Source organism: Mauremys mutica, chromosome 5, assembly GCF_020497125.1.
Source record: "Mauremys mutica isolate MM-2020 ecotype Southern chromosome 5, ASM2049712v1, whole genome shotgun sequence".
NCBI classification, from domain to species: Eukaryota; Metazoa; Chordata; order Testudines; family Geoemydidae; genus Mauremys; species Mauremys mutica.
This window is the reverse complement of record NC_059076.1, coordinates 56,024,422-56,049,753: the sequence shown is the minus strand read 5'-3', so window position 1 is coordinate 56,049,753 and position 25,332 is coordinate 56,024,422. Positions and strand designations below refer to the sequence as shown.

The 25,332-nt window shown below is 39.2% G+C and overlaps 1 protein-coding gene across 6 annotated transcripts in view; it reads left to right on the top strand.

The window, feature by feature from the left end:
* Positions 1-25,332, top strand: part of CLGN (calmegin) — a 63,972-nt gene that overhangs the window by 14,045 nt on the left and 24,595 nt on the right. For all 6 annotated transcript variants that reach the window (XM_045019632.1, XM_045019630.1, XM_045019626.1 and 3 more), the window contains exons 3-10: positions 2,630-2,703; positions 10,153-10,211; positions 12,994-13,135; positions 14,012-14,093; positions 18,744-18,936; positions 21,964-22,153; positions 23,942-24,055; positions 25,068-25,224. In XM_045019632.1, coding sequence (XP_044875567.1) covers positions 2,630-2,703; positions 10,153-10,211; positions 12,994-13,135; positions 14,012-14,093; positions 18,744-18,936; positions 21,964-22,153; positions 23,942-24,055; positions 25,068-25,224 — 1,011 coding nt within the window. The remainder of the gene's footprint in view (positions 1-2,629; positions 2,704-10,152; positions 10,212-12,993; positions 13,136-14,011; positions 14,094-18,743; positions 18,937-21,963; positions 22,154-23,941; positions 24,056-25,067; positions 25,225-25,332) is intronic.

Genomic DNA, 25,332 nt, shown 5'->3' with positions numbered 1-25,332 from the left:
GACATCAGCCAAAACGTAAGTTTTACAAAATGGGTAACTCTTCTAAGGAATACAGAGATTTGACAGTGAATATATGTAGTTGACAAATCACATGTAGCCACTCAGTTGTTTTTCTTTAGTTGTGATAGGGAACTACCCACCCCTCCACTTATGCTTAGCCTTTGCTTATATGCTTAGAGTTTAAGAGCCCTTGCTTATAAGCTTAAAGCTTAAATAGTGAAGTTAACTCCTTGCCCTGCTAGGCCCAAGGCCTATAAGGCCTATAGCTAAACAATTGCTATGTAACAGCAAAGGTTGGAACTTCTGCAAAACTTGTTTCTGTACAAGGGGCACCGGGGGGGGGGGGGGAAGAGACCAGAGAAAGGGGAACTGAGGAAAGGAACAAAGAGGGCCTATATGTGCCAGCTCAGCCAGAATGTGGCAGGAGCCTTATCCAATGCAACTGCAAAGGAGGGGTCTTAGAACAGGCAGACCACCAACGTAACTGCCAAAGAACAATAACAGGAAAAACCTAATATGGAAAATATTAGGATAGCTTGCTTGTTTTGCACATGTTAATTCCAAATAAGGCAATGTATCAAATTATAGTTTGAGGTTTTAGCCTTTATAAGCTTGATGAAATTTGTAAAGGAGAGGGCAGTTAACCCCTTGCATGGGGACATGCTGTCTCTCCCTGCATGCATGCATGAAAATAAAGGAGCCTCAGGCTGTCTGATCCAAAATCAACGGTGTGGTCAATTTTCCACAACAGTTGCTATGTGGCAACAAACCTTGTGTATGAACCCAAACTACCAGAGTAGAAACTCAGGCCTTCCAATGTCAGGGGGTGCTCAGTGATGAGAATATGGTTGAATGAATTGTAGAGCTTGCAATGGGTTTGCCACATCTGGCAAATTACTTTCCTTATTATGAAGAATGTGGGAAACTTCTATAGCTTTGTGAAAATGATGTGACTTGGTTTACATGTTCATTGTTCTATTGCTACCTACTTGAACTTAATTCCTTAAGACCATTTCTAGTGGGTGAAGTGTTACAGCCCTATAAAACTAGAGGCTGAGAAATTTGGCTGAGAGGAACACAGAGGCATGTTTCCTGAAAGAGGGAAGCTATTTTTGACTGCCAGACATGCCAAGTTGAAGGTGTCTGGCTAGAGGGGTCAGAAAGGAGACTACATGTTCTTCAGGAGAAGCCATGTGTTGGGGGAGGGAGGGAGGAAGACCCTGGACTCCTTAGACTCTAACCAAATCCCAAAGAATGCTCAAGAGTGGTTAAGAGACTGGGTCAGGGAATGGTACAGGTATTATTTTGTACGGCTCTTTACATCTGTTGATGTCTACAAGTGATTGCCTAAGGATTTCTAAAACCAAAGTCCACGTCTGTTTGGTTCAACAGTTGCATACCTTTTGAAAGGATTAACGGTAAACCAGAACACCCACTAGGGTGGTGCTCTCTCAAAAGGGTGTACTTAAGCTACTGAGGAGTTATAAGGGGCTCAGTCTTGGGTCCCCAAGGCATCTGGGCTAAGGGGTGCCAGATAGTTTGTGCCCAAGAAGTGTGCCAGAGAGGTTGGCCCCAGAGATGGCTAGAGCCACTCAGTGACCCAAGGGCCTAGTATGTGGATCCAAACAGCCTGGTCAGTGTCCAATGGGGGGAGCTTGTTCAAGGCTTTGACACTTATGCTTAAGGTGGGACCTAGCTCCTTCTCTTAGGATACCTAATAGTACTAGATCCTGCAATCTCACTTGTATTTCTGGAAATGAAAGCAGAAAATGTTGCTTGGGTTTATCCTTGTTTCAATTTTGGTCACCTTTTTAGTTTCAGTGACTTCTGTTTCTCTCTCCCTCTCTGCCAATTTCTTGTAGATAATATATTTAAAACGTTGTTGTTGTTGTAAATTACATCATACTTTGGGTGGGAGAGAGATGCTTACAAAATACAGCTAGAGGTTTCTTTTTCAAATAGTAAAATGAAAATCTAATATACCGCTTAACCACATAGGAAAGAAAACAACACTGAGTGGAGGAAAGAAATAGGTAGGAAGACGAGGATCAGGGCAAGTTCGCTAACTTCTCCCTATGTTTTCCCTTATTGATATCATCTTACACATTTTTGGCATAATGATTATGCCCTTCGATCTTCCATTTATTCTTTTAGATATGCAGCAGCTTATGCTGCTAAGCATCACGCACAGAAAATATTAGTGCATAGGTACCCAATAGGTGCTTAACTTTTTTTCTATATCTGTAGGCACCGAACGAACACACACACACACACACACACCTACCTTTTTAATACTTAAGAATATATTGAACTTCCATATAATTTAGTCTGTTTAGTAGTCTCTATCATGCTAATGGATTCCATCATTTTATACTGGGTAAAATAATCAGTTTACCATGAACTTTTTAAACTTAAACAATATAATGTAGAAAATATAATAAGCCCAAGCTAGTCAAGATACTACCTAGAAAAAACCATATATGTTAAAAGTAGTTGTGGCTGACCACTTCTCAGAAAATTACAATTGATTGTATTTCTTGCATCAGATATAAATGTACATACGAGCTATGATGAATTATAACTTTTTGCTGAAATACATGCATTGTACATATTGTGTAAATATCTTTAGGTTATGTACAAGACTCCAGAGCCTACTGGGGAAGTATATTTTACAGAAACCTTTGATGATGGAGTATTGACTGGGTAAGTGTTTATAAAAGATGGCATTGTAAACCTTGAATTTCAGCAGTTTGAATAACTGATAACATCTTTAGAGACAGTAGTCTGGCCAGAACGGCTCATGGTTCACTGATCACAACTTGTTTATTCTGTAATTTAATAATGTACACCTCTACCCCAATATAACGCGGTTGTGGGGAGCCAAGAAACCCTACCGCATTATAGGTGAAACACCGGTATATCGGGGTAGCGGTGGCAGGGCTGCAGCGGTGATTTAAAGGGTCCGGGGCTCCCCGGAGCACTGGGCCCTTTAAAGCGCCAGCAAGCCCTGCTGCTACCACGCTATATGCGAACCCGTGTTATATTGGGTCACGTTCTAGCGGGGTAGAAGTGTATTTTCTAAAGGTATTTCAAAGATGTTTGAAATGGGAAAGCTCTATTAGATAGTCAGTGAGTTCTACATCTTAAGCAAAACTGTTTCTTACTGTATTCCTCCCCTCCCCCCCCCATGTCTTGTCCACTTTTGAAGTCTCTCAGTCACTACCTTTTTGAGATGTCTGGGGTTGTAGAATAATCTGTTTGTAAAAACTTTCCTTTATATTCAGTGATGTCTGATCAATTTATCACATTTGCCACATACCACTTTATGCTGTTCAAAAAGATTAGACATTCACATGGGTAATGAGAACATCCATAGCTACATTGGATAGCTATGTAAGATGTTAATGCTATCGTATACTTTTTAAGGTACCTATTATGGCATTGACCAAATTTGACATCCTAATAACCTTTTTAGGATCCCTTTTAATGTCTCTAATGCACAGCTCATCCACACATACTACTGCTCCCAACAGTATAGAGGTGTGTTTGCCACTGCTGGATTTGTATTTTCTTTATGGAAGGCTAAATACCATTTTTGTGCATCTCAATATCTGTCTCCACCAGTGCAGTACCAATGTATATGACAAGTGCTGACGTAATCTCATCTGTGAAAAGTCCCCTCCCCCATCCTTCCAGAATACACTGATCACTGCTTAGGTGGCAGATTTAATTAAATTCCTGTTTTGTTTTGTGTTTTTTCTTACTGGCCCAAAAGCGAAGTATTTTGGAAGCACCTTAACTTACGTGCTGCATACATCATAAACCTTGTTGAGTATCTTTCTTGTCAGTATCCACTTTGTGATCAACTTATATTGTTTAGCAAGCCCGTTCTGGAGCATGTCTTGAAATTATTATATCAGCTTGTTTGTAGTAGTCCCAAGCTGGACACCCATGTATACCTGGGGCAAGCAGAAGATGTGGGTTCCAGTGGCAGTCAATAATTTAGCCAAAGCATTTTGATGCATGGTCAGATATTTGAACACCTGGCTGAGCTGAGTATTGCATAGATGTAATAAACTGTGCCAGGGAAAAAAAAATAGGCTGAAGGTTCAATATAACAGTCTCTGTGATGCCAACAGTGCTATGAAGTTTTGGAAGAAAACCTGTGCCTTTATGATGAACTAACCATATTCTTGGTGCACTCTTATTATGGAGTAGAGATAGTGTTGAACAGAACCAAGAACCAGACTGAGGGACCAGGGGGAGGAGACTGTTAACCCAAAATATATGGGGCAGGGTCACTAGCTGCAAGAGACCATAGCAGAATCCCAAATGACTTCAGAGAATGTCAAGCTAAGAAGTTTCAGGAGGATGACTGCTTGGGAGATGAGGTCCCCTCTCCACAAGGTATGCTTTCTTTCCCCCCCCCCCCGCCCTCCATTGTTTCAACTAATAATGGCTGGCTTTGCATGCTCTAGGGGTTTGGTAGAATGATTTTTCATACAGTGCAGTTATAAAACTAATTGCTGCCAACCTCTGGCTTAATGGCTTTAGCACAAGTGGCTAGTCCTTCCTGAATTTCCTTCTCTTCCTCTTCCTCCTCCCCTCCCCACCCCCCGCCTGTTCAGCAGTCCTTTCACCACCTCTATATTTTAATTACTTAAGGCAATGACCCTTGTAAGGGCAAAAGTCCCCAGGCCTAGAGCATGTCACAATAAGGTGTCATGCCCTCTCCCATCTCAGAATTGTAGCTGAATGGGGCAGAAAATGAAGTCAATCATCCATGTATATAAAAATGTTGAAACAAGCGCATTTTATTGTGGTAGTCAACATATTGGGTACTACAGGCTCAACATGTAATAGTTTACATGCTGGACCAGGATATTTAGGTTGGTTAGTCCTCAGTCCTGTAATTGAATCTGCATGGGCTGCATAGAGGCCTTTGACCTCAGTGACCATTGCATGAACAGGTTCACCAGCATAGATCCGACTGCAGGATCAGAGTGCTAGTTAGCTTGTTTGATCTAGCTGCAATCACATTTCATTCTGCCTCTTCAGTTAATGCTGAAATGCAGGAATAAGTGCCATTCAATAACAAACTACTCCACATCTAACTCAAGTATATGGAAGGTAGGGTAATGGTGCTGTAAACATCCCCTGCTCAGCCAGTCTAATGGAAAACTTGATTTTTAGACACAGTTTTTCTCAGTCTTCTGCAAATCTTTGGCAAGGCCAGTACTCTGGCCCTAACTTCTAGAACAATGTTAATTTTTCTGTGGCCACACACAAGCTCATTATACTAGTCCTAGAGCCTGTTCTGTTATCAAGTTTCCACTCTAAATATTATTTCAGTGATCAGCCGTACTAGTCATCTAAATTTGGCCTTCCTTCACCCTTGCTAAAATTTGCAGCAGAGAGATTCTGTTCAGGCACCAGTTAAGCCTGCAGTGACTAAGTTTCATTAGTCCCTTTCCTAATAGTCTATTTTAAGTTGTAGAGTCTTGGTTTCTCACCAGTTTGAATCTTGAGAACAGAATAACTAGAAAGAATGCTTTGGAATTATAAATTAAACACATTGGTATATTTTATTAAATTCCTTTGTATTTTAAAGATTGGCTGTGCCATTCCTAAGTAGCTCTTCACAGTTTTCATTTCAGTGTTGCTCATAGCAAGGCCATGAAAGTGCAAGAGAGAATCATACATCTGACACTTAAAGTCCAGAGCTCTTGGCCAATCTGGGGAGGAGAAAAGAAATCTTGCTTCTCATTTTCATCTGATTTGCAGAGGAACATGAAAAGGGACTCTGATAAACTATTTAAATTAGGGAAGGAAAAAAACAGCTCTCTGCTGCAAGATAAGGCAAAAGAAGAGAATGGCTTATATCCATTGTGATAGGAAAAATTGAAGCTGCTTGAACAAGATTTCCATAGGGTGCTTGAGTGAGAGTTTTCAAGGGCATAGAAACTAGTGCTGTTATCTCAGCAACAGGCTCTGCATCTGTCGAGTGTGTGTGGTGTTGCCTTCTAAGCAAAACTGCATGGTACAAGACAGTAGCATCTCTTATTGAATTGCCCTATACTCTTCTCTCATGTACATTTCCATGACACTCTATCCTTGCTAGAGAGCAGGAGAAAAAGAACTTGAATCCCTTGGACATGCATTTCATATCCCATAAACCATATTTATCCTTAATGTTTTCTTATTTTGCACTAGATAACTATTGCATTTGTCCTACTAATTTATGTGTAATAAAGCTGATTTCCAAATTGCAGCATTTATCTGCGACTCAGTCTTTTAACTGTTAATACATCACTTACCTTCAAGAGTATCCTCTCTACTATTTACAGTTATGAGTCTGAGTAAATGATGAAAAGAAAAGCAATACCCAGGATAAAGAAATTATAAAAAGGTAAAACCTACCATCAGCTAAGGAAGCAGTATTACATAGCAAACGAAAATATCCAAATCTTTCATGCTTCTGCATCATTCATCCCAACCTCCACCTGGCAACATGTCTGAAGATTCCAATTTGATTTGCATTCCTAATGCAGGTAGTGTTGCCAAAGTGGTGGCACTACTTTTCTGTCCAGCTGAGCATAACTTACTGCAAGGTCTGCAGGCACCTCCCTACACAGACCGTTCATTCTTGCTTCACAGATTTTATACAAAACACAACAGGCAGATAAGTATATCCACATTGCTGATTTGCAGTCACTAGGAGTCGTCAGACACATCCAAATGCATGCTTTACCATCCTTCACCTGCTTAGTTCATAGCTGAACCACTATCTGTCTGGGTTTGTGTAGTGTGGGTATAACATCATAGCCCAATAGAGCAGTAAGTATTACTTACAATAACTGGGATGGAGATGCCATAAATACCGATGTTGTGAGGTGGGAACTTTACACCTCTGTTCGCTCTTTTAAAAACCCTAGACTTTTGAAAATTCTTGTATCTGTGCACTCTCCCTACCCTTCCGACATATGTAAATATCTAGGACCTGGCCACAATGAATCATATGCATCTACTATAGTAATATAGTTGCTTGTTAATATAGCATTGTACTTGATGGGTTGGGCACAGAATAGACTTGAGTTCATTTGCATTCCAGTACCGTTTGAGAGAAGCCAAATTGTTCAGATTTCTCAGTGATATGTAGGGGGTCTGGCACTGAAGTATTGGGACTAGCTTCCCAAGACAGTACAGAAAAGTCCTCTTCCTCACTTGGAAGAGCTGCATGCACTGCTGCTCATTTCAGGGGTCTAACAACTGTCCCACCAATTAGATCATGTCACTGACCCAAAAAATAGTGATCCACATGATACAGTACTTCTAGTAAGTTCATGTAGCCTGTTACTCAAAGTTGTGGAGGGGATCTAAGCCTTGCAGCATTAATTCTTTTAACTAGTAATCTTTCTCTGGTCCTAAGCATGTACTAGGGGTATACCCTCTGCTACTTTTTCTGATCTACCCGAGATGCATGGTAAGTGATTTTTTTGCATAGACACAAGACTGCCTGTACATATATGTATCTTAGCCCCCATGCTCCTCAACAACCTTAAAAATAATTACTTTTTTTTTAAATGTGAGGTGATGGGAGTTTTACGGTTGTGCATGGAAGGCTAACCAGCCTTGTCTCTGGAAGACAAGGGGCAGGGAGAGGCATTCCAAAATCAAGGATCCCTCAGAGAATGGCCTGCCGGCAATTCCTTTTGGCTTATACTGATCGAATGCCAACTTCAATGTTCTGCTAAATTCATTGTAGTAGTATATCATGGGAGGAGAGAGAGTGAGTTTCTCAGGAAATCAGGCCCCAAATCACTTGGATTATAGAGGTTAAAACAAAACACCTTGATTTCCATATGCAAGCTGATTAGAAGCCAGTGCAGATCATGGAGCACTGCCTAACATGCTCACAACATGCAACTCCATTTAATTGTTGTGCACCAAATGGTCCCAAGCTGTGGCTCTGTGTGGATCACATTAACAACAGTCTCATCTTAAAATGACAAAGATGTGGATAGTTGTGTTAAAGTCTAATTGGAGATGAGGTTGCCTCCAGGAATAGCCCAGGATCTCGTACCCCAAATTACACATCTGTTTTACAAATGGTGGTCATGCTTCTCCTGATGGGCAGCTGTATAAATTGTCAGCTCTTCCACTTGCTTCCCTCAGACCCTATGAAATCACAGCTAGCTGTCATCATCTAGGCATGGGACAGTTCATTCCATTTCTCTGGCATGGTGTCCTCTGCATCCTAAATGCATTGCAGCCTGCCAGGGTCTTCCCACTGACCTGCTCAATGGCCTTATATACGCTTTGAACAAGAGAAGTGATGGTTAGTTCCTATGGCACCCTGCAAGAAAAGAAAATCCGGGGTAGAGGAGAAGTTGTCCGCAATTATTCCTTGTGTTGCTCAGAAAGATAAGAGCAAAGCTACTGACTAGCACTCACTTCACTCCTGCTGCTGTCCACAAACAAGCCAACAAAATCTTGTGCTGAAACACATTAAAAGCTACTGACAATGTCAAAGCAGCAGCAAGTATACTTTATCTTCATCCATTGCTAACAGCATCACATAACGCATCCAGTGCAGTTTATCCTGTACACGGCTATAGCCAGATTGAAGGAAATGATGAGGATTCAAACTTCCAGAGATTTGCCACAGCCTTCTCAGTTGATCTTCCATAAAAATAGGATATGGGGACACTAATCAATGGTTAGCCAGATTATCAGCTTCAGGAGTTGATTTTCTTAAGCATAGGCACACAATAGCTTCTTTAGTGTAGAGGTGTAAGTATCTTTCATCCTGGCTAGTAGGTTTAAGCTTTGAGCTAGTAGGTGTGGCTTAAAGTGAGCGTGTGTGTGTATATACACTCTCTCTCACTCATCATATAGCCCTTGGTCCAGAGATGAATGACTTTTATACCAGTGTAATTTTAAATCCCACTGAGCATCTCAATATCTCAGGATAATTTTTCACTTTCACTCCTGTTGAGAAAACATTCATATTGAGGCACTGGAAAGCAAAAGCCAGATTTTGCTCTGTTCCCATCAGTGTTACTCAGCTGTCAAAAGTGCAGATTCATAGTTTCAGTTATGGCATAACAGGTTGCTTTTATTTATTCCCTGTGCTGTTGGAATAATAGCCAGATGCAAAAAACGGTGATGTCCTTAGAGAAACAATATTTAGTGTTCCCCACTGAAGTAGTACTAGGAGGCAAGAATGAAAGGTGTGCTATGGGCTGTTTTTCTCTTGGGTAGAAAGCTGATACCTGAATACATTGTCTGTTTATTCATTAATATGCCTGGAACTGGTGGTATTGAGTTCTTATTTTGCAAGGTAAGTGAGGAAAACAATATATCAGTACACAAAACTTAGGGTAAAGTGGAGACTAAAATAATTTTAGATACTTTGTCTCTGAAAAAGTATAAATATAGTTTTAATTTCTAAGCATCTGTCACTGAACACCTGTAGATCCCTTAAAGTATATGTGCAGTAAGCATACAATTATGATTAGAATGTAGCTGTTTGTACTTTCTGGATTATTTTAAACTGTTTTTTTTTTAAAGATACATTGGGTTTTTTGTCTTCCCATTCTCTTCCTTCTCCCCTCCCCACCAATGGTGTCACTACAGGATAGAGTTAAGGTTTAGGTGCCTTAACTATGCATTTCTTTACCTTGATATGTTTGGAATTCTTTACATTTAACCTTAAATTTCCTAGGTTTATAATGCTTAGTTTCAACACACCTGTAATATTCTCAAAAATATCACCCTTTAATGACTGAAATGTAATCTTGACTTTAACTCATGTAACACAGATCTTTATCTGGAAGCTAAGAGTTTTGGGTCATATTAATTTTACACTCATTTCAAATTCTTACTAGGACTTTAAAGTCAATATTAAGCATGCCTGCATAATAGCCCCAGCATGTTTTAATTGTTCCTAAATATTATTTGTTCATGTTCTTTAAAATCCAAATGATCAATGAATAGGGTGACTATTTTGTCAAAATATCCTTATTGTGCATTTACTGCTTAACTATCTAAAAAGAAAGTAATTCTTACTTCCTTTGTTAAATAATCCAGTTTTATATTTTCTTGTCCTTATTACACATTTTAAACAAAACAATTGTTTTTCTTTCACAGGTGGATATTATCTAAAACCAAGAAAGAAGATACAGATGAAAACATTGCTAAATATGATGGTAAACCTTTCTTCCTTTTCAGTGTAGTTTCTTTCTCAGAAAGCAAACTTACTTATATTATGTTTTTCTCTCCGTAAATTTGATGTTGATCAAAGAAGTCTTAACATGTAGAATGCACAAAGTTATATTGATATGGAAATATAAAATATTTTCTGCTGTTCACCGGGGCAGGATGGAGGTAAGCATGTGATGATATTAGGGAAAAAAGTTCATTAGAAACAATCTCGAGTTACCACTGTAGAGAAAACAGTGCTAGAACGCCTGCTGATATGAGTAGCCTGTGGCAGTTGTATAATGATGTCGCTGGTGCTTTTTGAGAACAGTCTTCCTCTTCTCTAATTAAAATTTTAATAGAGCAGTAAAATTTCTTAAGTACAGCAAGAAAGGGTGCTGACCTAGTTTAAAAAACAACAACTTGTGGAGGTCATTTTTTTTATTTGTAGATCTACACAGGCCCAAAATATTGTTTGTAAGCAAGAACTTCTGAATGCATCTCTTGAATCTTCATCTACTGCTTGTAAGGCTGAAATAGATTTTTGTAGCAGAGTTCTCAAAATGTGAATAGTAATTTGGATGCTGTATTTAAGTATTCATGATAACAGCATTAATAGAAACTTGAATCAGATCCTGCATGTGTATAGTATTGCAATTAATTGGAAGTTGGTGAGTATGCACATTTGTGCAAAACAATGCTTCAAATTTGTGGGTTTACATCCTTATTGATTTAGTTGACTGAAGAGAATAATTGTATGTTAAAAATGTGCATGGTTTCTTGTTCAGTATCTTTTGTGATTGGATTTTTTTTTTTAGATTTTGTAATATTTCTCCTGCTTTGGTTTCCTTTAGTGATTTCTCATCAGGAAATTTGTTTTAGCGATACAACTAAGTTGTCATTATTTTCTTTATATCGTTTTCTGTAGTTATGGAACTGTTTTTGACAGCAATTTTAAAAATGTATACTTTAAAAAAGAAACAAAAGAAAAGCTGTTCTGGTATTGCTCTGTACTACTGACTTGTGGAAGTAGTTTACCAATGGGATCTATTTCCTGAAAAAAGATACCTTAATTTTTCACTGAGCTGTTAGAAAAATGGGAACCATGCATGTGTAACATGATCATTTATCTTGTCAGCTGTGATCTGGAGTTGTCAAATTTTGGGGGAAATTATTCCAGGTTTATACTGCTGCTTTTAAAAAAAAAAAAAAAAAATCCAGAGTTGTGGTGTTTTACGCTATAGTTATCTAACTTCTAACTTTGGCATTTGCTCCTAGTAATTGCTTGTGCAATAACACTGAGCCCTGGTCTACACTACGAGTTTAGGTCGAATTTAGCAGTGTTACATCGATTTAACCCTGCACCCGTCCACATGACGCAGCGTTTCATTCAACTTAAAGGGCTCTTAAAATCGATTTCTGTACTCCTCCCCCGATGAGGGGATTAGCACTGAAATCGACTTTGCCAGGTCGAATTTGGGGTAGTGTGGTCGCAATTTGACGGTATTGGCCTCCAGGAGCTATCCCACAGTGCTCCATTGTGACCACTCTGGACAGCACTCTCAACTCCTATGCACTGGCCAGGTAGACAGGAAAAGGCCCATGAACTTTTGAATCTCATTTCCTGTTTGGCTAGCGTGGCAATCTGCAGGTGAGTGCAGATCTAATCGGCAAAGGTGACCATGATGGAGTCCCAGAATCACAGGGACTTAAAATCAACAAAGGGGGTGAGTTTGCATCAAGGAGAAATGCACACAACTGTCACACAGAATGGCCCCCTCCAGGATTGAACTCAAAACCCTGGGTTTAGCAGGCCAATGCTCAAACCACTGAGCTATCCCTCCCCCCACTATTCAGGGAGGGAGGAGCAAATGAATACAAAACAAATCTGGTCTCTTTCTTGTTTTGATCCACTCCATCTCAGGCTGGCAGCAGATGGCGCAGTACGACTGCTAGCCATCGTCCTCTCCTGGCTGCTCACCAGAAATACAAGGAGCACCCATGTCTGCCCAGGCGCCCCGACCAACCTCACTGAGGTCAGCTAAAAGAGCACCCAGGAGATGATGACGGCTACCAGTCGTAATGCACTGTCTGCTGCCAAAAGGCAATGAGCTGCTGCTGTGTAGCAATGCAGTGCCATGTCTGCCAGCATCCAGGAGACATATGGTGACGTTGAGCTGTGCAGGCTCCATGCTTGCCATGGTATGGCATCTGCATGGGTAACCCAGGAAATAAGGCTTGAAACGATTGTCTGCCGTTGTTTTCAGGGAGGGAGGGAGGGACGGGGGGGCCTGACGACACGTACCCAGAACCACTCGCGACAATGTTTTTCACCCATCAGGCTTTGTGAGCTCAACCCAGAATTCCAGTGGGTGGCGGCAACCGCAGGAACTGTGGGATAGCTACCACAGTGCAATGCTCCAGAAGTTGACGCTAGCCTCGGTACTGTGGATGCACTCCGCCGAGTTAATGGTCTTAATGATCTTGGAGCGGGGATACACACAATTGACTGTATAAAATTTATTTCTAAAAAATCGACTTCTATAAATTCGACCTAATTTCATAGTGTAGACATACCCTGAGTATCTGCAATAGCAATTGGTATCAGGAAATTTCAAATGCAGGCACAAGTTATTTTCTCTGTGATTTTTTTTTTAACCACATTATAAATAACATAGCTAAGGTAATCTGTCTGCTAGCTCCTAGTAGGTCTCTTAATTTCTTTTAAAGACAGCAGTAATTTCTTGCCTTCATCTTGCTGTCTTTCAAAACTTGTGTTTTTTATTTTAGGAAGATGGGAAGTAGAAGAGCTTAAAGAAAACACAGTGCCTGGAGACAGAGGATTAGTTTTAAAGTCAATAGCAAGACATCATGCAGTATCAGCTATGTTAACAAAGCCATTTATTTTTGATACTAAGCCTTTGATTGTTCAGTAAGTTGCTCATCAGATTTGTACTTAATTACTCTTCTAACTTTGAAATATCATGAAAAATTAATGTTTTTGTATGATTCTGATTTCCATTCCAACATCAATTGCCTTGCACAAATGTACCAAAACCACAAATATGAAGGCGTTAATATACAACTTAATTATTATAAATGTAATATTTTATCTTTTAAGGTTTTCCAACCCAAACTAAAGTTATATTTTAGTGCTCATATGTTAAAAATAGATTTAAATGATGTTTTAAACTTTTTGTCTGAATACTTAGTCAGGAATTCAAGATCTCATAAAATGGATGTAAAAGACTTCCATTTAAATGTCAGTGTCTCTGCAACTGAGCTTCCAAATGACATGGAACTTGTGAGAATTTTAGGTGGCTATGAATATAATGATGTCTAAGTACATTTTTGAAATTTTTAAGTCAGTGGAAATTGATTTACAGGTAATTCAGAAGAAACTATGAGATGGTTGCTCTAGTTAAATCTAGACCATGATGTAGGTAGGCACAAACATAGTACAAAACTTCCCCATGCAACTCGGTCAAAGTGAAGTAGTGAGTGGCCTTTGTACATTTGCAAATGCTGCCCAGAAACTTTTCTTAGTAGTGATTGCTACTGTGTTGAACTGTAATGTTTTTTTAGATTGACACTATTATGTTTTGCATAACTGTTGCTTTACGTTGCAATGGCAATAAAATATTCCAGGCAATTTTGTAAAAAAATGTTTTGGGAGTAGTGATTTATATTAAAATACAAATGTTTATACACAATCTTGGACATGGATTCAGAGTTAAACTGTAGATCAAAGTGAGCTTTAATTATTCCAGGGTATCAGCAATATGCTCTTTGATTCCGTTTTATACAGGTATGAAGTGAATTTTCAAGATGGCATTGATTGTGGCGGTGCATATGTTAAACTTCTGTCCAGTTCTGATGATTTGGATTTGGTATGTCCTTTATGTAACATTTGATAATTATTCTTCCGTTTAGGGGAATGTGATCGTAGGCTTGTGGAATGTGACTAAGGGTATGACTGTTCATTCGTGAGTACCCAAAATGCTCAGCAAATGGGGGAATCAGGCCCAGAGTTTACTTAGATTAATGAAGAGTCTGAAGTAGACATTTGTATTTTTTCTAATCTGAATAGTTTGTATAAAATCTCATATATACATAAAGCCTTCAGAATTTGTTAGCCAATTATTATGCTTACGACATCTGTTATATATTGCATACAAGAAATATTTTAACTATAATTAATTTCCATTATTTTTAAAGCAAAAATTTTAGCCTACTATAAAAAAGTGGTTTAAAAAAAAACCTATAAAGATCTGAATCACCCAAGAACACACAATTCATTCACTCTGATTTTTTACATTTTTCTATTGGAATTGCAAATATCTAGGATGAAGGGCATGATGTTATATAATGTAAGCCATATACTACCAATACTTCACATGCAGAACTCAAGTGATGTCATTTTATTTAGAATTTCAGAAAGAACAGTTGACAATTCATAGATGGGCAGAGGGGACAGTTATGATCTGCTAGTCAGATCTCATTCAATAATACAGGCCATAGAACCTCAACAAGTAATTCCTGCATCAAGCCATAACTTTTGTTTGAGCTATAGCATACCATTTAAAAAGATATCCAGTCTTGATTTAGAGACTACAAGTGATGGAGAATCCACCATGTCATTAGGTAAGTTTCAATTGTTAATTCACACAAATTTTTAACATTAATTTATAACATTCACCTCTACCTCGATATAACACTGTCCTCAGGAGCCAAAAAATCTTATTGTGTTATAGGTGAAACTGCGTTATATCGAACTTGCTTTGATCCACCTGAGTGTGCAGCCCCGCCCCCCCGGAGCACTGCTTTACCGCATTATATCCGAATTCGTGTTATATCAGGTCACATTATATCGAGATAGAGGTGTATTTATAGCATAAATTTGTTTAGATTCCAGCTTCTACCCAATGAATGGGTGCCTTTTTCCCCCTGCTATCTTAAAGGACTATCTGCTCTTGGAAATCTCTTCCTCTTGTAGATCAAGTCACTTCTGAACTTTCTCTTTGATAAATAGATTGAGCTTCTTAAGTCTCTCACTATAAGGGATAGTTTTCAGACCTCAGATCATTCTTTTAGCTCTTAATAAGATTGATATCCATGTAGTTTGGATCTATGAGGGTTATTACTCAAGTTAAGGGTACAAAGAATATTATTCTGAGATCTTTTAAACCATCAAAACATGACCCTAAATTAGTTACGAAGACATGTTCATGCCCCAAAACGTAAGCTTTTTTGGTAGACCCTTTCAGAGGCCCAAAATTGTTTGTTTGTGGAATTGAGGACAATACCAAAGTTTGAGAATTAGATCTCCCTTTCCACCTGGTCTTCTGCCATTTTGTTTTCCTCCCATAGGAGCAGGCAATTTTCCTATGTATGAACACACATACATAGGAAACACCAGTCTGTACATGAGCAGGAGAGTACATTGTGACCAGAAATCCGTTTTTATTTTTAATCACCATATAGAGAATCTAGCATGGCCCCATCCCTTTAAGGGCAAAACACACAAAAAAGGGTTTTCCCTGCCTTTAGTCACTGTGGCCTACCTCATCCAACGTCCCCATAAACAAAAAGGAACAGGGTTTGTATACCTTATCACACAGGAGTTAGTTCTGACTGTTTTTCCTTCCTGTGAGGGTGAGATCCTAGGGAAGTTGAACTAGAATCAACTTCAGACTCATGTAACCTTTGGGAGGAGAGGTAAGTCAATTTACTTACCAATTCTGTGCTACAGAGTTCCTCTCTCTGACTTAAAGTATTTGCACAGACCATGAGTTCCCATCCTTGCAAGAGACTACAGCTGCATTTTCTATAGGAACTTTTCCAAATACTAAAAGTGGAAATTATAATAGAATTCACTTTCTTTCCCTTCTTAGGAATCCAGTACCAGTCTTTACCATAAGACAGTTATACATACACACGCGCGCGCACACACACACTTAAAATTCCTTTTTATGAATAACACTCCAAAGATAAACCATTACAGCACAGCAGTTTGAATGCACTTTAGCTAGACTAACATCACTAACTAGAGATTTGTTATTTTTTTCTTTTAAAATGAAGAATATAACCCAGGGTTTAACAGGCCCCCTACTCCACCGCTCCTCAAAAATGTAGATAAATATAAATATACAATACCTTGCAAAATCAATACAGGCATAGGGACTTCTGGCAATCAAATCTTTTGCTTTTATGTAGGCTTTACCCAATCTGTTTAGACAAATAAAACATTTAATTGTACCATACAACCAGTTATTTCAACATCCACATTACTGAGCACATACACAACTTCAAATAAGAAAAACAAAAAATCTGTACAATTACTGTAGCTGTTAGTCTCACACACTGTCTTGGTTCAGTGATGTGGTACACCCCGAAGACATTTGGCCTCCAGTCTGTGGTTGTTCCTTTATGGTGTTTTCCCAGTCTCAATCCCATCAAGTTCTACAAAATTACAGGAAACTATATGGAGAGCCGACCCAAAGATCTGTCTGGGTTACCCCTGCCAACTCTATCGTCTCCCTTCGGGACGGGGCTGGATCTGAGTCATGGGTCTCTGTAGAACAAAATGCCCACTTCATCAAATTCCTTTTCTTTCTTCCCTCCCCTTTTCCCCTGCTCAAATTTACCAGAACAGAGGATGGACAATTAGCTGTAACTCTTCTGTGCTAAATATTAGTTCATTGTCCCAGTCTCTCCAATGCAAATTGGGCAGGGGGTTGTTCAAGGTGCTTTACAGTCCATAAGAGATGCAGAAGCCTGAAGAAATTACTAGGTGTGAAGTGTGTTGGACCAGTTGTAAAATGTCAGAGGATCAATATGGAATCCCTTTGCTGCATTTTGGCAGGTGCTGCTAGTTGTTACTTTACATTGCAGTAACACCCAGAGTCTTCAGTCAGGTTTGGGGTCCTATAGTGCTAGGTGTTGGAGAAACATGAATTAAGGAAGTCCCTGCCTCCCCCAAAGAGATTAGTAGGAAGAGCAATGTGACATGACAAGCAGGTGTAAACACAGTGGAGGGGAGGTAGGGGAAGAGAATAGCTTGTAAGCACCAATATAGTTTTCTTTTAAACAAGAGAATTGAATAAGAGATTAACGAATCACTAGCTGTTAGACAGTTTTCCCCTGGAAGTCATTATAGAGATGGATTTTACAGGATTTGAGGGAGGACAGGGTGGTAGCTATATGAATGGATTTGGGGATATGTCCCACACATAAGCGGTATTCTAGAAGAAGGTGCAAAGGTGCTGTGGGAGAAGTACATAAGCAAGTGATAGAGGCTGCCATTATTGGTGGAACAAAGGGAGTGGGAAGATCAGGATGTAGTTAGATAAATGAGAGACTGACAAAGTAGGGAGGAGCTAAATTATCAAGGTCTTTGAAAATAAGAACCAGAAGTTTTGTGTTTGGTACAATGAAGGGACTCAGTGTGTGAGAGTTGTGGCATATTGGGAAGAATATTTTGGCAGCAGCATTTTTAATGCACTGGGCAATGGCTCCTTTGAAGCCCTGTCACATTCAGTGAACTCTTGAAAGACATATTGAAAGACATAGGGTCTCCCAAAATTTTTAGCACAATTTCACATAGCTGTATTATACATGCATGACTGTTGTTAGAAGAGTCAGGAAATAATTTGCTCTCCCCATCAATACTGGAAAATGCCGTCATGTTCACAAAGTATGATTTTTAAACTGTTATAACTTCGGCAAATCTAAATTGTGTATTTTTCATTTCACCCGCAAAAACAGCTGAATTATGTTTGTTCACTTACAGAAAGTCACCTCCTGACACAGACCAGACTATCAAACTTATCTTTCGTAAATACATTTTCTAGAAATAAGTGTCTGAAAAGAGAACGTAAAACTTTAACTATCTCTATTTTCCAAATATAAAAATTCCCATAAACAATTGAAATATTGAAAGATTTTGACAACATAAGGTAGTATGGAGTGCCCCCAAGAAAGAAAATAAACTGTTTTTTGTTTTGTTTTGGTGTTTAGTATCAACTACTCACAAATGTGGAGCAGCAGGACAGTGATAAAGAAAAATAGTACATGGTGACATACTATCTGATTATTTTTTTACCATATTAATAATTAAATTGCACATCAACTATTTCCCTTCAGGTTTTTTTTACAGGGCACAATACTTGTACAAATAAGTACAGCTGCTGTTTCATTTTTATGGTGAGCATTTTCATTTTAATATAGTATCTACAGAAGTTATTCTTCCACCTTTTAGGGCCTGATCCTTTTGACTCCTTGTGAGGTGCTGAGAATCCTTTATGCATGGTCCGTTTGGTGGAAACAGAAGGCACTCAGCATCTCTCAAGAAGTACTGAACATCTTGCAGGACTGAGCCTATAACCCTTGGGTGCTGGAACTGACATTTCATTGCATGAAATATATCACAATAGGATTATAGGCAGGCTGAACGCCTCCAGCATCAAGGAGTAGAGGTACACAGGTTGACTTCATTAAATGTACTGCATAACCAATACTAAACTCTCTTGCTTCTACAGGAATACTTTTTTGACAAAACACCTTATACAATTATGTTTGGACCAGATAAATGTGGAGAAGATTACAAACTGCATTTTATCTTCAGACATAAGAATCCTAAAAGTGGAGATTATGAGGAAAAACATGCTAAGCGTCCTGATGTAGACCTAAAAAAATTCTATTCGGACAAGAGGACACATCTGTATACTTTGGGTATCATTTAATTTAATTCTTAACATTGCACTTAAAAAGGAAAGGTTAGAAAACAAGGTCCCCATTCACTGAAAACTTACAAATGAGCCTGTTTTCTGTCTGTATAGTTTGTGCGGGGGGGAGGGGAAGGGAAATAAAAATTGGCCATATCCAACCACTAGCACACTAGTAAAGTATGCTATTATTTACACTTGTTGCAGTAAGCAAGGATGTAGTACGCTATCAGTACTTCATCCTTGACTACTGCAACTAGTGTAAATAATCATTGTTAGATTTATAGGAAAAATAGAGGCCTCTACCCAGGCTCCAGGTGCCCTGTCATAAATTACGAAAACAAAATTAGATGACCTGCAGAACAGCAAATTCCCCTCTTCCACAAAACTGATTTCTCTCAAAAGTCCACCTCTCCAGAAGTGTGCATAAATCAATGACTTGTAGCATTCCCTGAAAGCAAATAGATTGAGGCTATTTCAGATGAAAATAAGGAAGCCTGTTCCACAACTGAAGAACATTCTATTACCAGTCACTTCTTTTAAAACAAGGAGCCAGCTCTAGTATCTATGCTGATCACAACTGCAGCAGTGTGGCATGCAGAGAGAGTGTTTCTCCAATTTGGGCTTTACTGATGAAAACCAGCACTTTAAATTCAGTTTGGAAAAAGTAGCCAGTACAGAGGTATGTACTGCCAAATAGGCACGCTGCTGCATTCTGCACTGGTTTCTTTCCAGACTGATCAAAAGGGAAGCGCCATGCAGAGCACATTGCAATAGTTCAGTCTTTGGGGCCATAGATTAATTTAGAGAACTAGATTAGAGGTGGCAACAACAGGGGCTTATTTTGTCTTTTCCCCCACTGTTCCATAAGATGAGATTTGAAACATCTTTCTGATTATGGAGATGGAATCCTTGACACAGTTAATGGCTGCTTGGTGTAGCTAAAACTACTACTTTTAAAAAAAAAATTAAGTACTTCTGATAAGTCTGTAACAATTGAATGTTTTAAATTAACATAATCACTCCTAAATTTGACACTAATTTTGGGTTATTTTATATAACATGAGATTTCCTTTATTACCTAATATGTCCCATCTACCGCCAACTCTGTGATCCTTTGATAAATAGGAAAATATTGGAAGTGATACTGTTCAATGCTGGGAAAATGCATCTCAGACAAGTTGGAAAGAAGGGGGCAACAGGAGTCAAGCTTGGGGGGGAATGGTCAGAGTCTGTGCCTGCTAGAGAACCCTTCTCTCCATAATTTGGAAACAAAAATTCCTGAATCTCGTTCTTGTCACTCCTCTGCTGTCCGCAAATATCTGTGCACCCAGCTAGCAAAGTATCCTATCCCCCTCCAGTGCTGGTCTATGCAGAGAATGACAAACTGCTATTGCTATCAGTTACTCCATTAGCTCAAGTGGCAAAAGTCTTTGTGATGGATCTAAAGGTTCCAGCCCTGCTGATGACCCATATTGGTGTCAGAATGATGATACATGATGGAATTTCTGTCGCATGATGGAATTTGTTTTTCCAGTTTTCTGTCTTTAAAACATATGAAATCACATACACAAATCTGTTAAAAGAACATCATTTAAGGCTTCAAATTCAAGCGCACTCATTAGGAAATGCCAGAAGTAAGGCTTCCTGTGTGACATTAACTTGACCCGCAATATGCATGATGAAGCAATCTTTCTTTCATGAACATATACCAGAGGACCCCTACTTCATTCAGTGCATAGGATGGACCTGCTCTGAGGATGAATCAGAGATATGTAGTAAATAGAAACTGTTGTGTATTGGACTACTGCTTCATTTGTTGCTGAAGTTGGAAGGTGTTTAGTGAATGAGGCAGGTAATTGCAGGAAGGGAAAGGACAACCTCATAGCTAAGACAGTTGAATGCTGCCCTAGAGAACTGAATTCTCCTGCCTCTGCCATAGAGTTCCTATGTGATGCTAGTCAAGTCACTTAAACTTTCCACAAGTGGTCAGTAATTGTGTTCTTTTCATTTTCTGGGTGCCTGATTTGAGATCCTGGGACCTGATTTGCAGAAGCGGTAAACATTTGCTTCTGCAACCAAGTCAGAGAAACCGGTCTTTCAATGTAGAGTGCTATATAATGCTAAGTACAGTGAAAAATCAAGAATATTTTTTATCTTAATTGCTGCGTCGTTTCCCAACTGTAAAATGGGGATAATAATGCCCCTCATCTCATAGAGCTGTGGTGAAAATAAATTTATTAATATTTGTGAAGTGCTCAGGTACAATTGTGATGAGTGCATAGAAAAGCCCATGAGGAAATTAAGAATTTTTTATTTGAAGGTTTGGACAGTATGCAGTAAATAAGGCATGGGCCCACACATTGAACAACGAAGGGAAAACAAAATATCAAATAGCTGTTCATCCCGCAAGCACCATTCATTCTGTGCACTGAATGAGATAGGACCTGTCGAAAAAATAGTACATGATCATGTTATTAAAGACAGTATCATAATTCATACACAAAATAGGACCAAATTAAGGTTGCACAGACAACCTTCTTTCTGGCATTTCCTAATTTTGGAGTGCTTGACTTTGCAACCTTAATATTCTTTTAACATAGTTTTTTGCATACAATTGTAATATAAATCGTGCATAACAGAAAAGTGGTATGCTTTTGGTGAAAGGCCAGAATTGATCCACTGCTTTGTCTACCTTGCACTTCATTAATGCAGTATTTTGACTTAATTCCATGGTAAAAGTTGAATATTAGTTGCCTGGTTTGTAAAACAAAGAAATGGAAACCCTGAGATGCCTGCTGAGCGGGAAACTGGTGGGGTTATTATGCATAAGTGGCAAAAAAAATATGTTCCTTAATGACAAAAATATTTACATTTTTTCCAAAGTCTTTCAGGAAAGCAAACTTAACCTTGCGTATTTGTTTATTACATATGAATCTGTGTGTCTGCATGCACATACACATTTTAAGCAGAAGATTAAAGTGCCAAGTTCCTTTTTCACAATTTTAAAAATATTTATTTTCTTGCAATGTAGTGCTGAAGCCAGATGACACATTTGAAATGTTAATTGACCAATCAGTTGTCAGCAAAGGAAATCTTCTAGAAGATATGGTTCCTCCTGTGAACCCTCCGAAAGAAATAGAAGATCCCAATGATAAGAAGCCAGATGACTGGGATGAGAGAGCAAAGATCCCTGACCCTAATGCTGTCAAACCAGATGATTGGTGAGAAAATATATTTTAGTTATACAGACTATATAGTATGCAAGCTATTCATTTTTGGTGGCTTGACTTCTAATTTTATGGTGTTGACAGTTAGTCTATATTCTTCTGCTGGAAATAGGAGTAGTATTTGAATCCATATGTGGCATGAGTTAAAGGGACTTAAACTTCACATTTGTCTCTGAAAAAATTGTACCCACTATTGTTGCAGGTAACACCTATAGATACAATAAATGAAAGATTAGGAAGAACATTTTTTTTCAGTTTTACTTTATGCATCTGACAGCACTTTTGTATAGTTCATTTCCTCTTTCTACTGGCTCTGTGGATGAGGGGAAAGCAGTGGACGTGTTATTCCTTGACTTTAGCAAAACTTTTGATACGGTGTCCCACTGTATTCTTGCCAGCAAGTTAAAGGAGTATGGACTGGATGAATGGACTATAAGGTGGATAGAAAGCTTGCTAGATCTTCAGGCTCAATGGGTAGTGATCAATGATTCCATGTCTAGTTGGCAGCTGTTATCAAGCAGAGTGCCCCGAGGGTCGGTCCTGGGGCCGGTTTTGTTCAGTATCTTCATTAATGATCTGGAGGATGGTGTGGACTGCACCCTCACCAAGTTTGCAGATGACACTAAACTGGGAAGAATGGTCGATACGCTGGAGGGTAGGGATAGGATACAGAGGGACCTAAACAAATGAGAGGATTGGGCCAAAAGAAATCTGATGAGGTTCAACAAGGACAATTGCAGAGTCCTGCACTTAGGACGGAAGAATTCCATGCACTGCTTCAGACTAGGGACCGAGTGGCTAGGCAGCAGTTCTGCAGAAAAGGACCTAGGGGTTACAGTGGATGAGAAGCTGGATATGAGTCAACAGTGTGCTCTCGTTGCCAAGAAGGCTAACGGCATAAGTAGGAGCATTGCCAGCAGATCGAGGGACGTGATCCTTCCCCTCTATTTGGTATTGGTGAGGCCTCATCTGGAGTACTGTGTCCAATTTTGGGCCCCACACTACAAAAAGATGTGGAAAAATTGGAAAGAGTTCAGCGGAGGGCAACAAAAATGTTTAGGGGGCTGGAGCATATGACTTATGAGGAGAGGCTGAGGGAACTGGGATTATTTAGTTTGCAGAAGAGACGAATGAAGGGAGATTTGATAGCTGCTTTCAGCTACCTGAAAAGGGGTTCCAAAGAGGATGGATCTAGACTGTTTCTCAGTGGTACCAGATGACAGAACAAGGAGTAATGGTCTTAAGTTACAGTGGGGGAGGTCTAGGTTGGATATTAGGAAAAACTTTTTCACTAGGAGGGTGGTGAAGCACTGGAATGGGTTACCTAGGGAGGTGGTGGAATCTCCTTCCTTAGAGGGTTTTAAGGTCAGGCTTGGCTGGGATGATTTAGTTGGGGATTGGTCCTGCTTTGAGCAGGGGGTTGGACTAGATGCCCTCCTGAGGTCCCTTCCAATCCTGATATTCTATCATACTACTGTATAGTTAGTTTTCCATGACTAGGGCTTTCACATAGCAACAAGGAAAAGAAACCTATTTTAAAAATGGTTATGTCATTGTAAACCACAAGTTGGCAGTGGTAATTTGGGAGCAGGTATATTACCTGAAACTACTTAACTTGGTTTTGCAGATTTTCAAAGACACAAAGGGAGCTGGGTGCCTAACACTCTTTTGTGCCTTTGAAAATCTTCTCTTTTGTGTCAGTTATGTTCCTTTGACTACAACTTTGCCATTTTGAACCAGACTGCTATATTTTTTCCTGGTAATATCAGTTTGTAATTAAAGGGATGAAGATGAGCCTTCCAAAATAGAAGATCGTGATGCTGTCAAGCCCGAGGGCTGGCTTGATGATGAACTACAATACATCCCAGATCCCAATGCAGAAAAACCAGAGGATTGGTAAGAACTTGTACTCAGTAAGAGCAGATCTTTTTGCTGAGGTATTGTAGACGAGGCCTCATTTACTCTGTGGTAAATTGGACTAAAATTGTGCTTTTTGGTAACTAGAGTCTGCTGTGCTTTGATGCAGCAGACTGGAAATTCTGAGGCATCTTCAGACACATTTGGAATAAAATATGAAAATGGACAATGTAATCTGCACAGCAGACCCTTCGTTGTTAATTGTGGGTATTAAATTTATTTTATGCTGTCCTCAATGTTAGTTTTCATTGTTCTAAAGAATTTTGTATTGACAATGCACAACTGCATTGTAAAAGTTGCCATAGGGGAAGCTATAGCTTTTGGCTGCTATGTGTAGCAAGAGACATCTGGGGCTTTTGGTACCAGGGAAGCAGTTCAAGATTGTAAAATAAGCACATATAGTTGTGCATGTTTGTTAAAATAAGCATTGAAATACTTAACAGTGCTGACATTTGAAATTCAAGTATCAGAGGGGTAGCCGTGTTAGTCTGGTTCTGTAAAAGCAGCAAAGAATCCTGTGGCACCTTATAGACTAACAGACGTTTTGCAGCATGAGCTTTCGTGGGTGAATACCCACTTCTTCGGATGCAAGCTCATGCTGCAAAACGTCTGTTAGTCTATAAGGTGCCACAGGATTCTTTGCTATATTTGAAATTGTCGTCTTTAGCTTGATGCATTATATTGAATGGGGCAGTCCACACCTCTTAAAGCATGTTTCAGGCTGTCTGCAGATACAGGAATACAGCTCTGTTGATGATTTTCATATTTCATGTTTTCAAGACTATCTCCACAACCATGAAGGCTAGGAAAAAATGTTTTTAGAGAGCTTACATTGTGTAATACAGTTCTGTAGGCAGGGGGTGGGCTGAAATTCTGTAGCCTCAGAATTTTGAACATATATAGGCCCTGAGTGTAGATTAGATATGGGAGTTAAAATGAACATATGAATGGAATTCTTCGAACGCTCAATTGTTTGTAATCCCTTCCGCAGGGATGAAGAAATGGATGGTGAATGGGAAGCCCCACAGATCCCTAATCCAAAATGTGAGACTGCACCTGGCTGTGGAGAGTGGGTGCGTCCCATGATGACCAATCCAAACTATAAAGGAAAATGGAAACCACCAATGATAGATAATCCCAACTATCAGGTAGTAATGAAATATAATAACAAAATACTGTTGTCTTCATTAAAAGGTTCAGAGATCCGTAGAACAATCTGTCTAGGCTTTTATACCATATTTATTACTATGTATCTG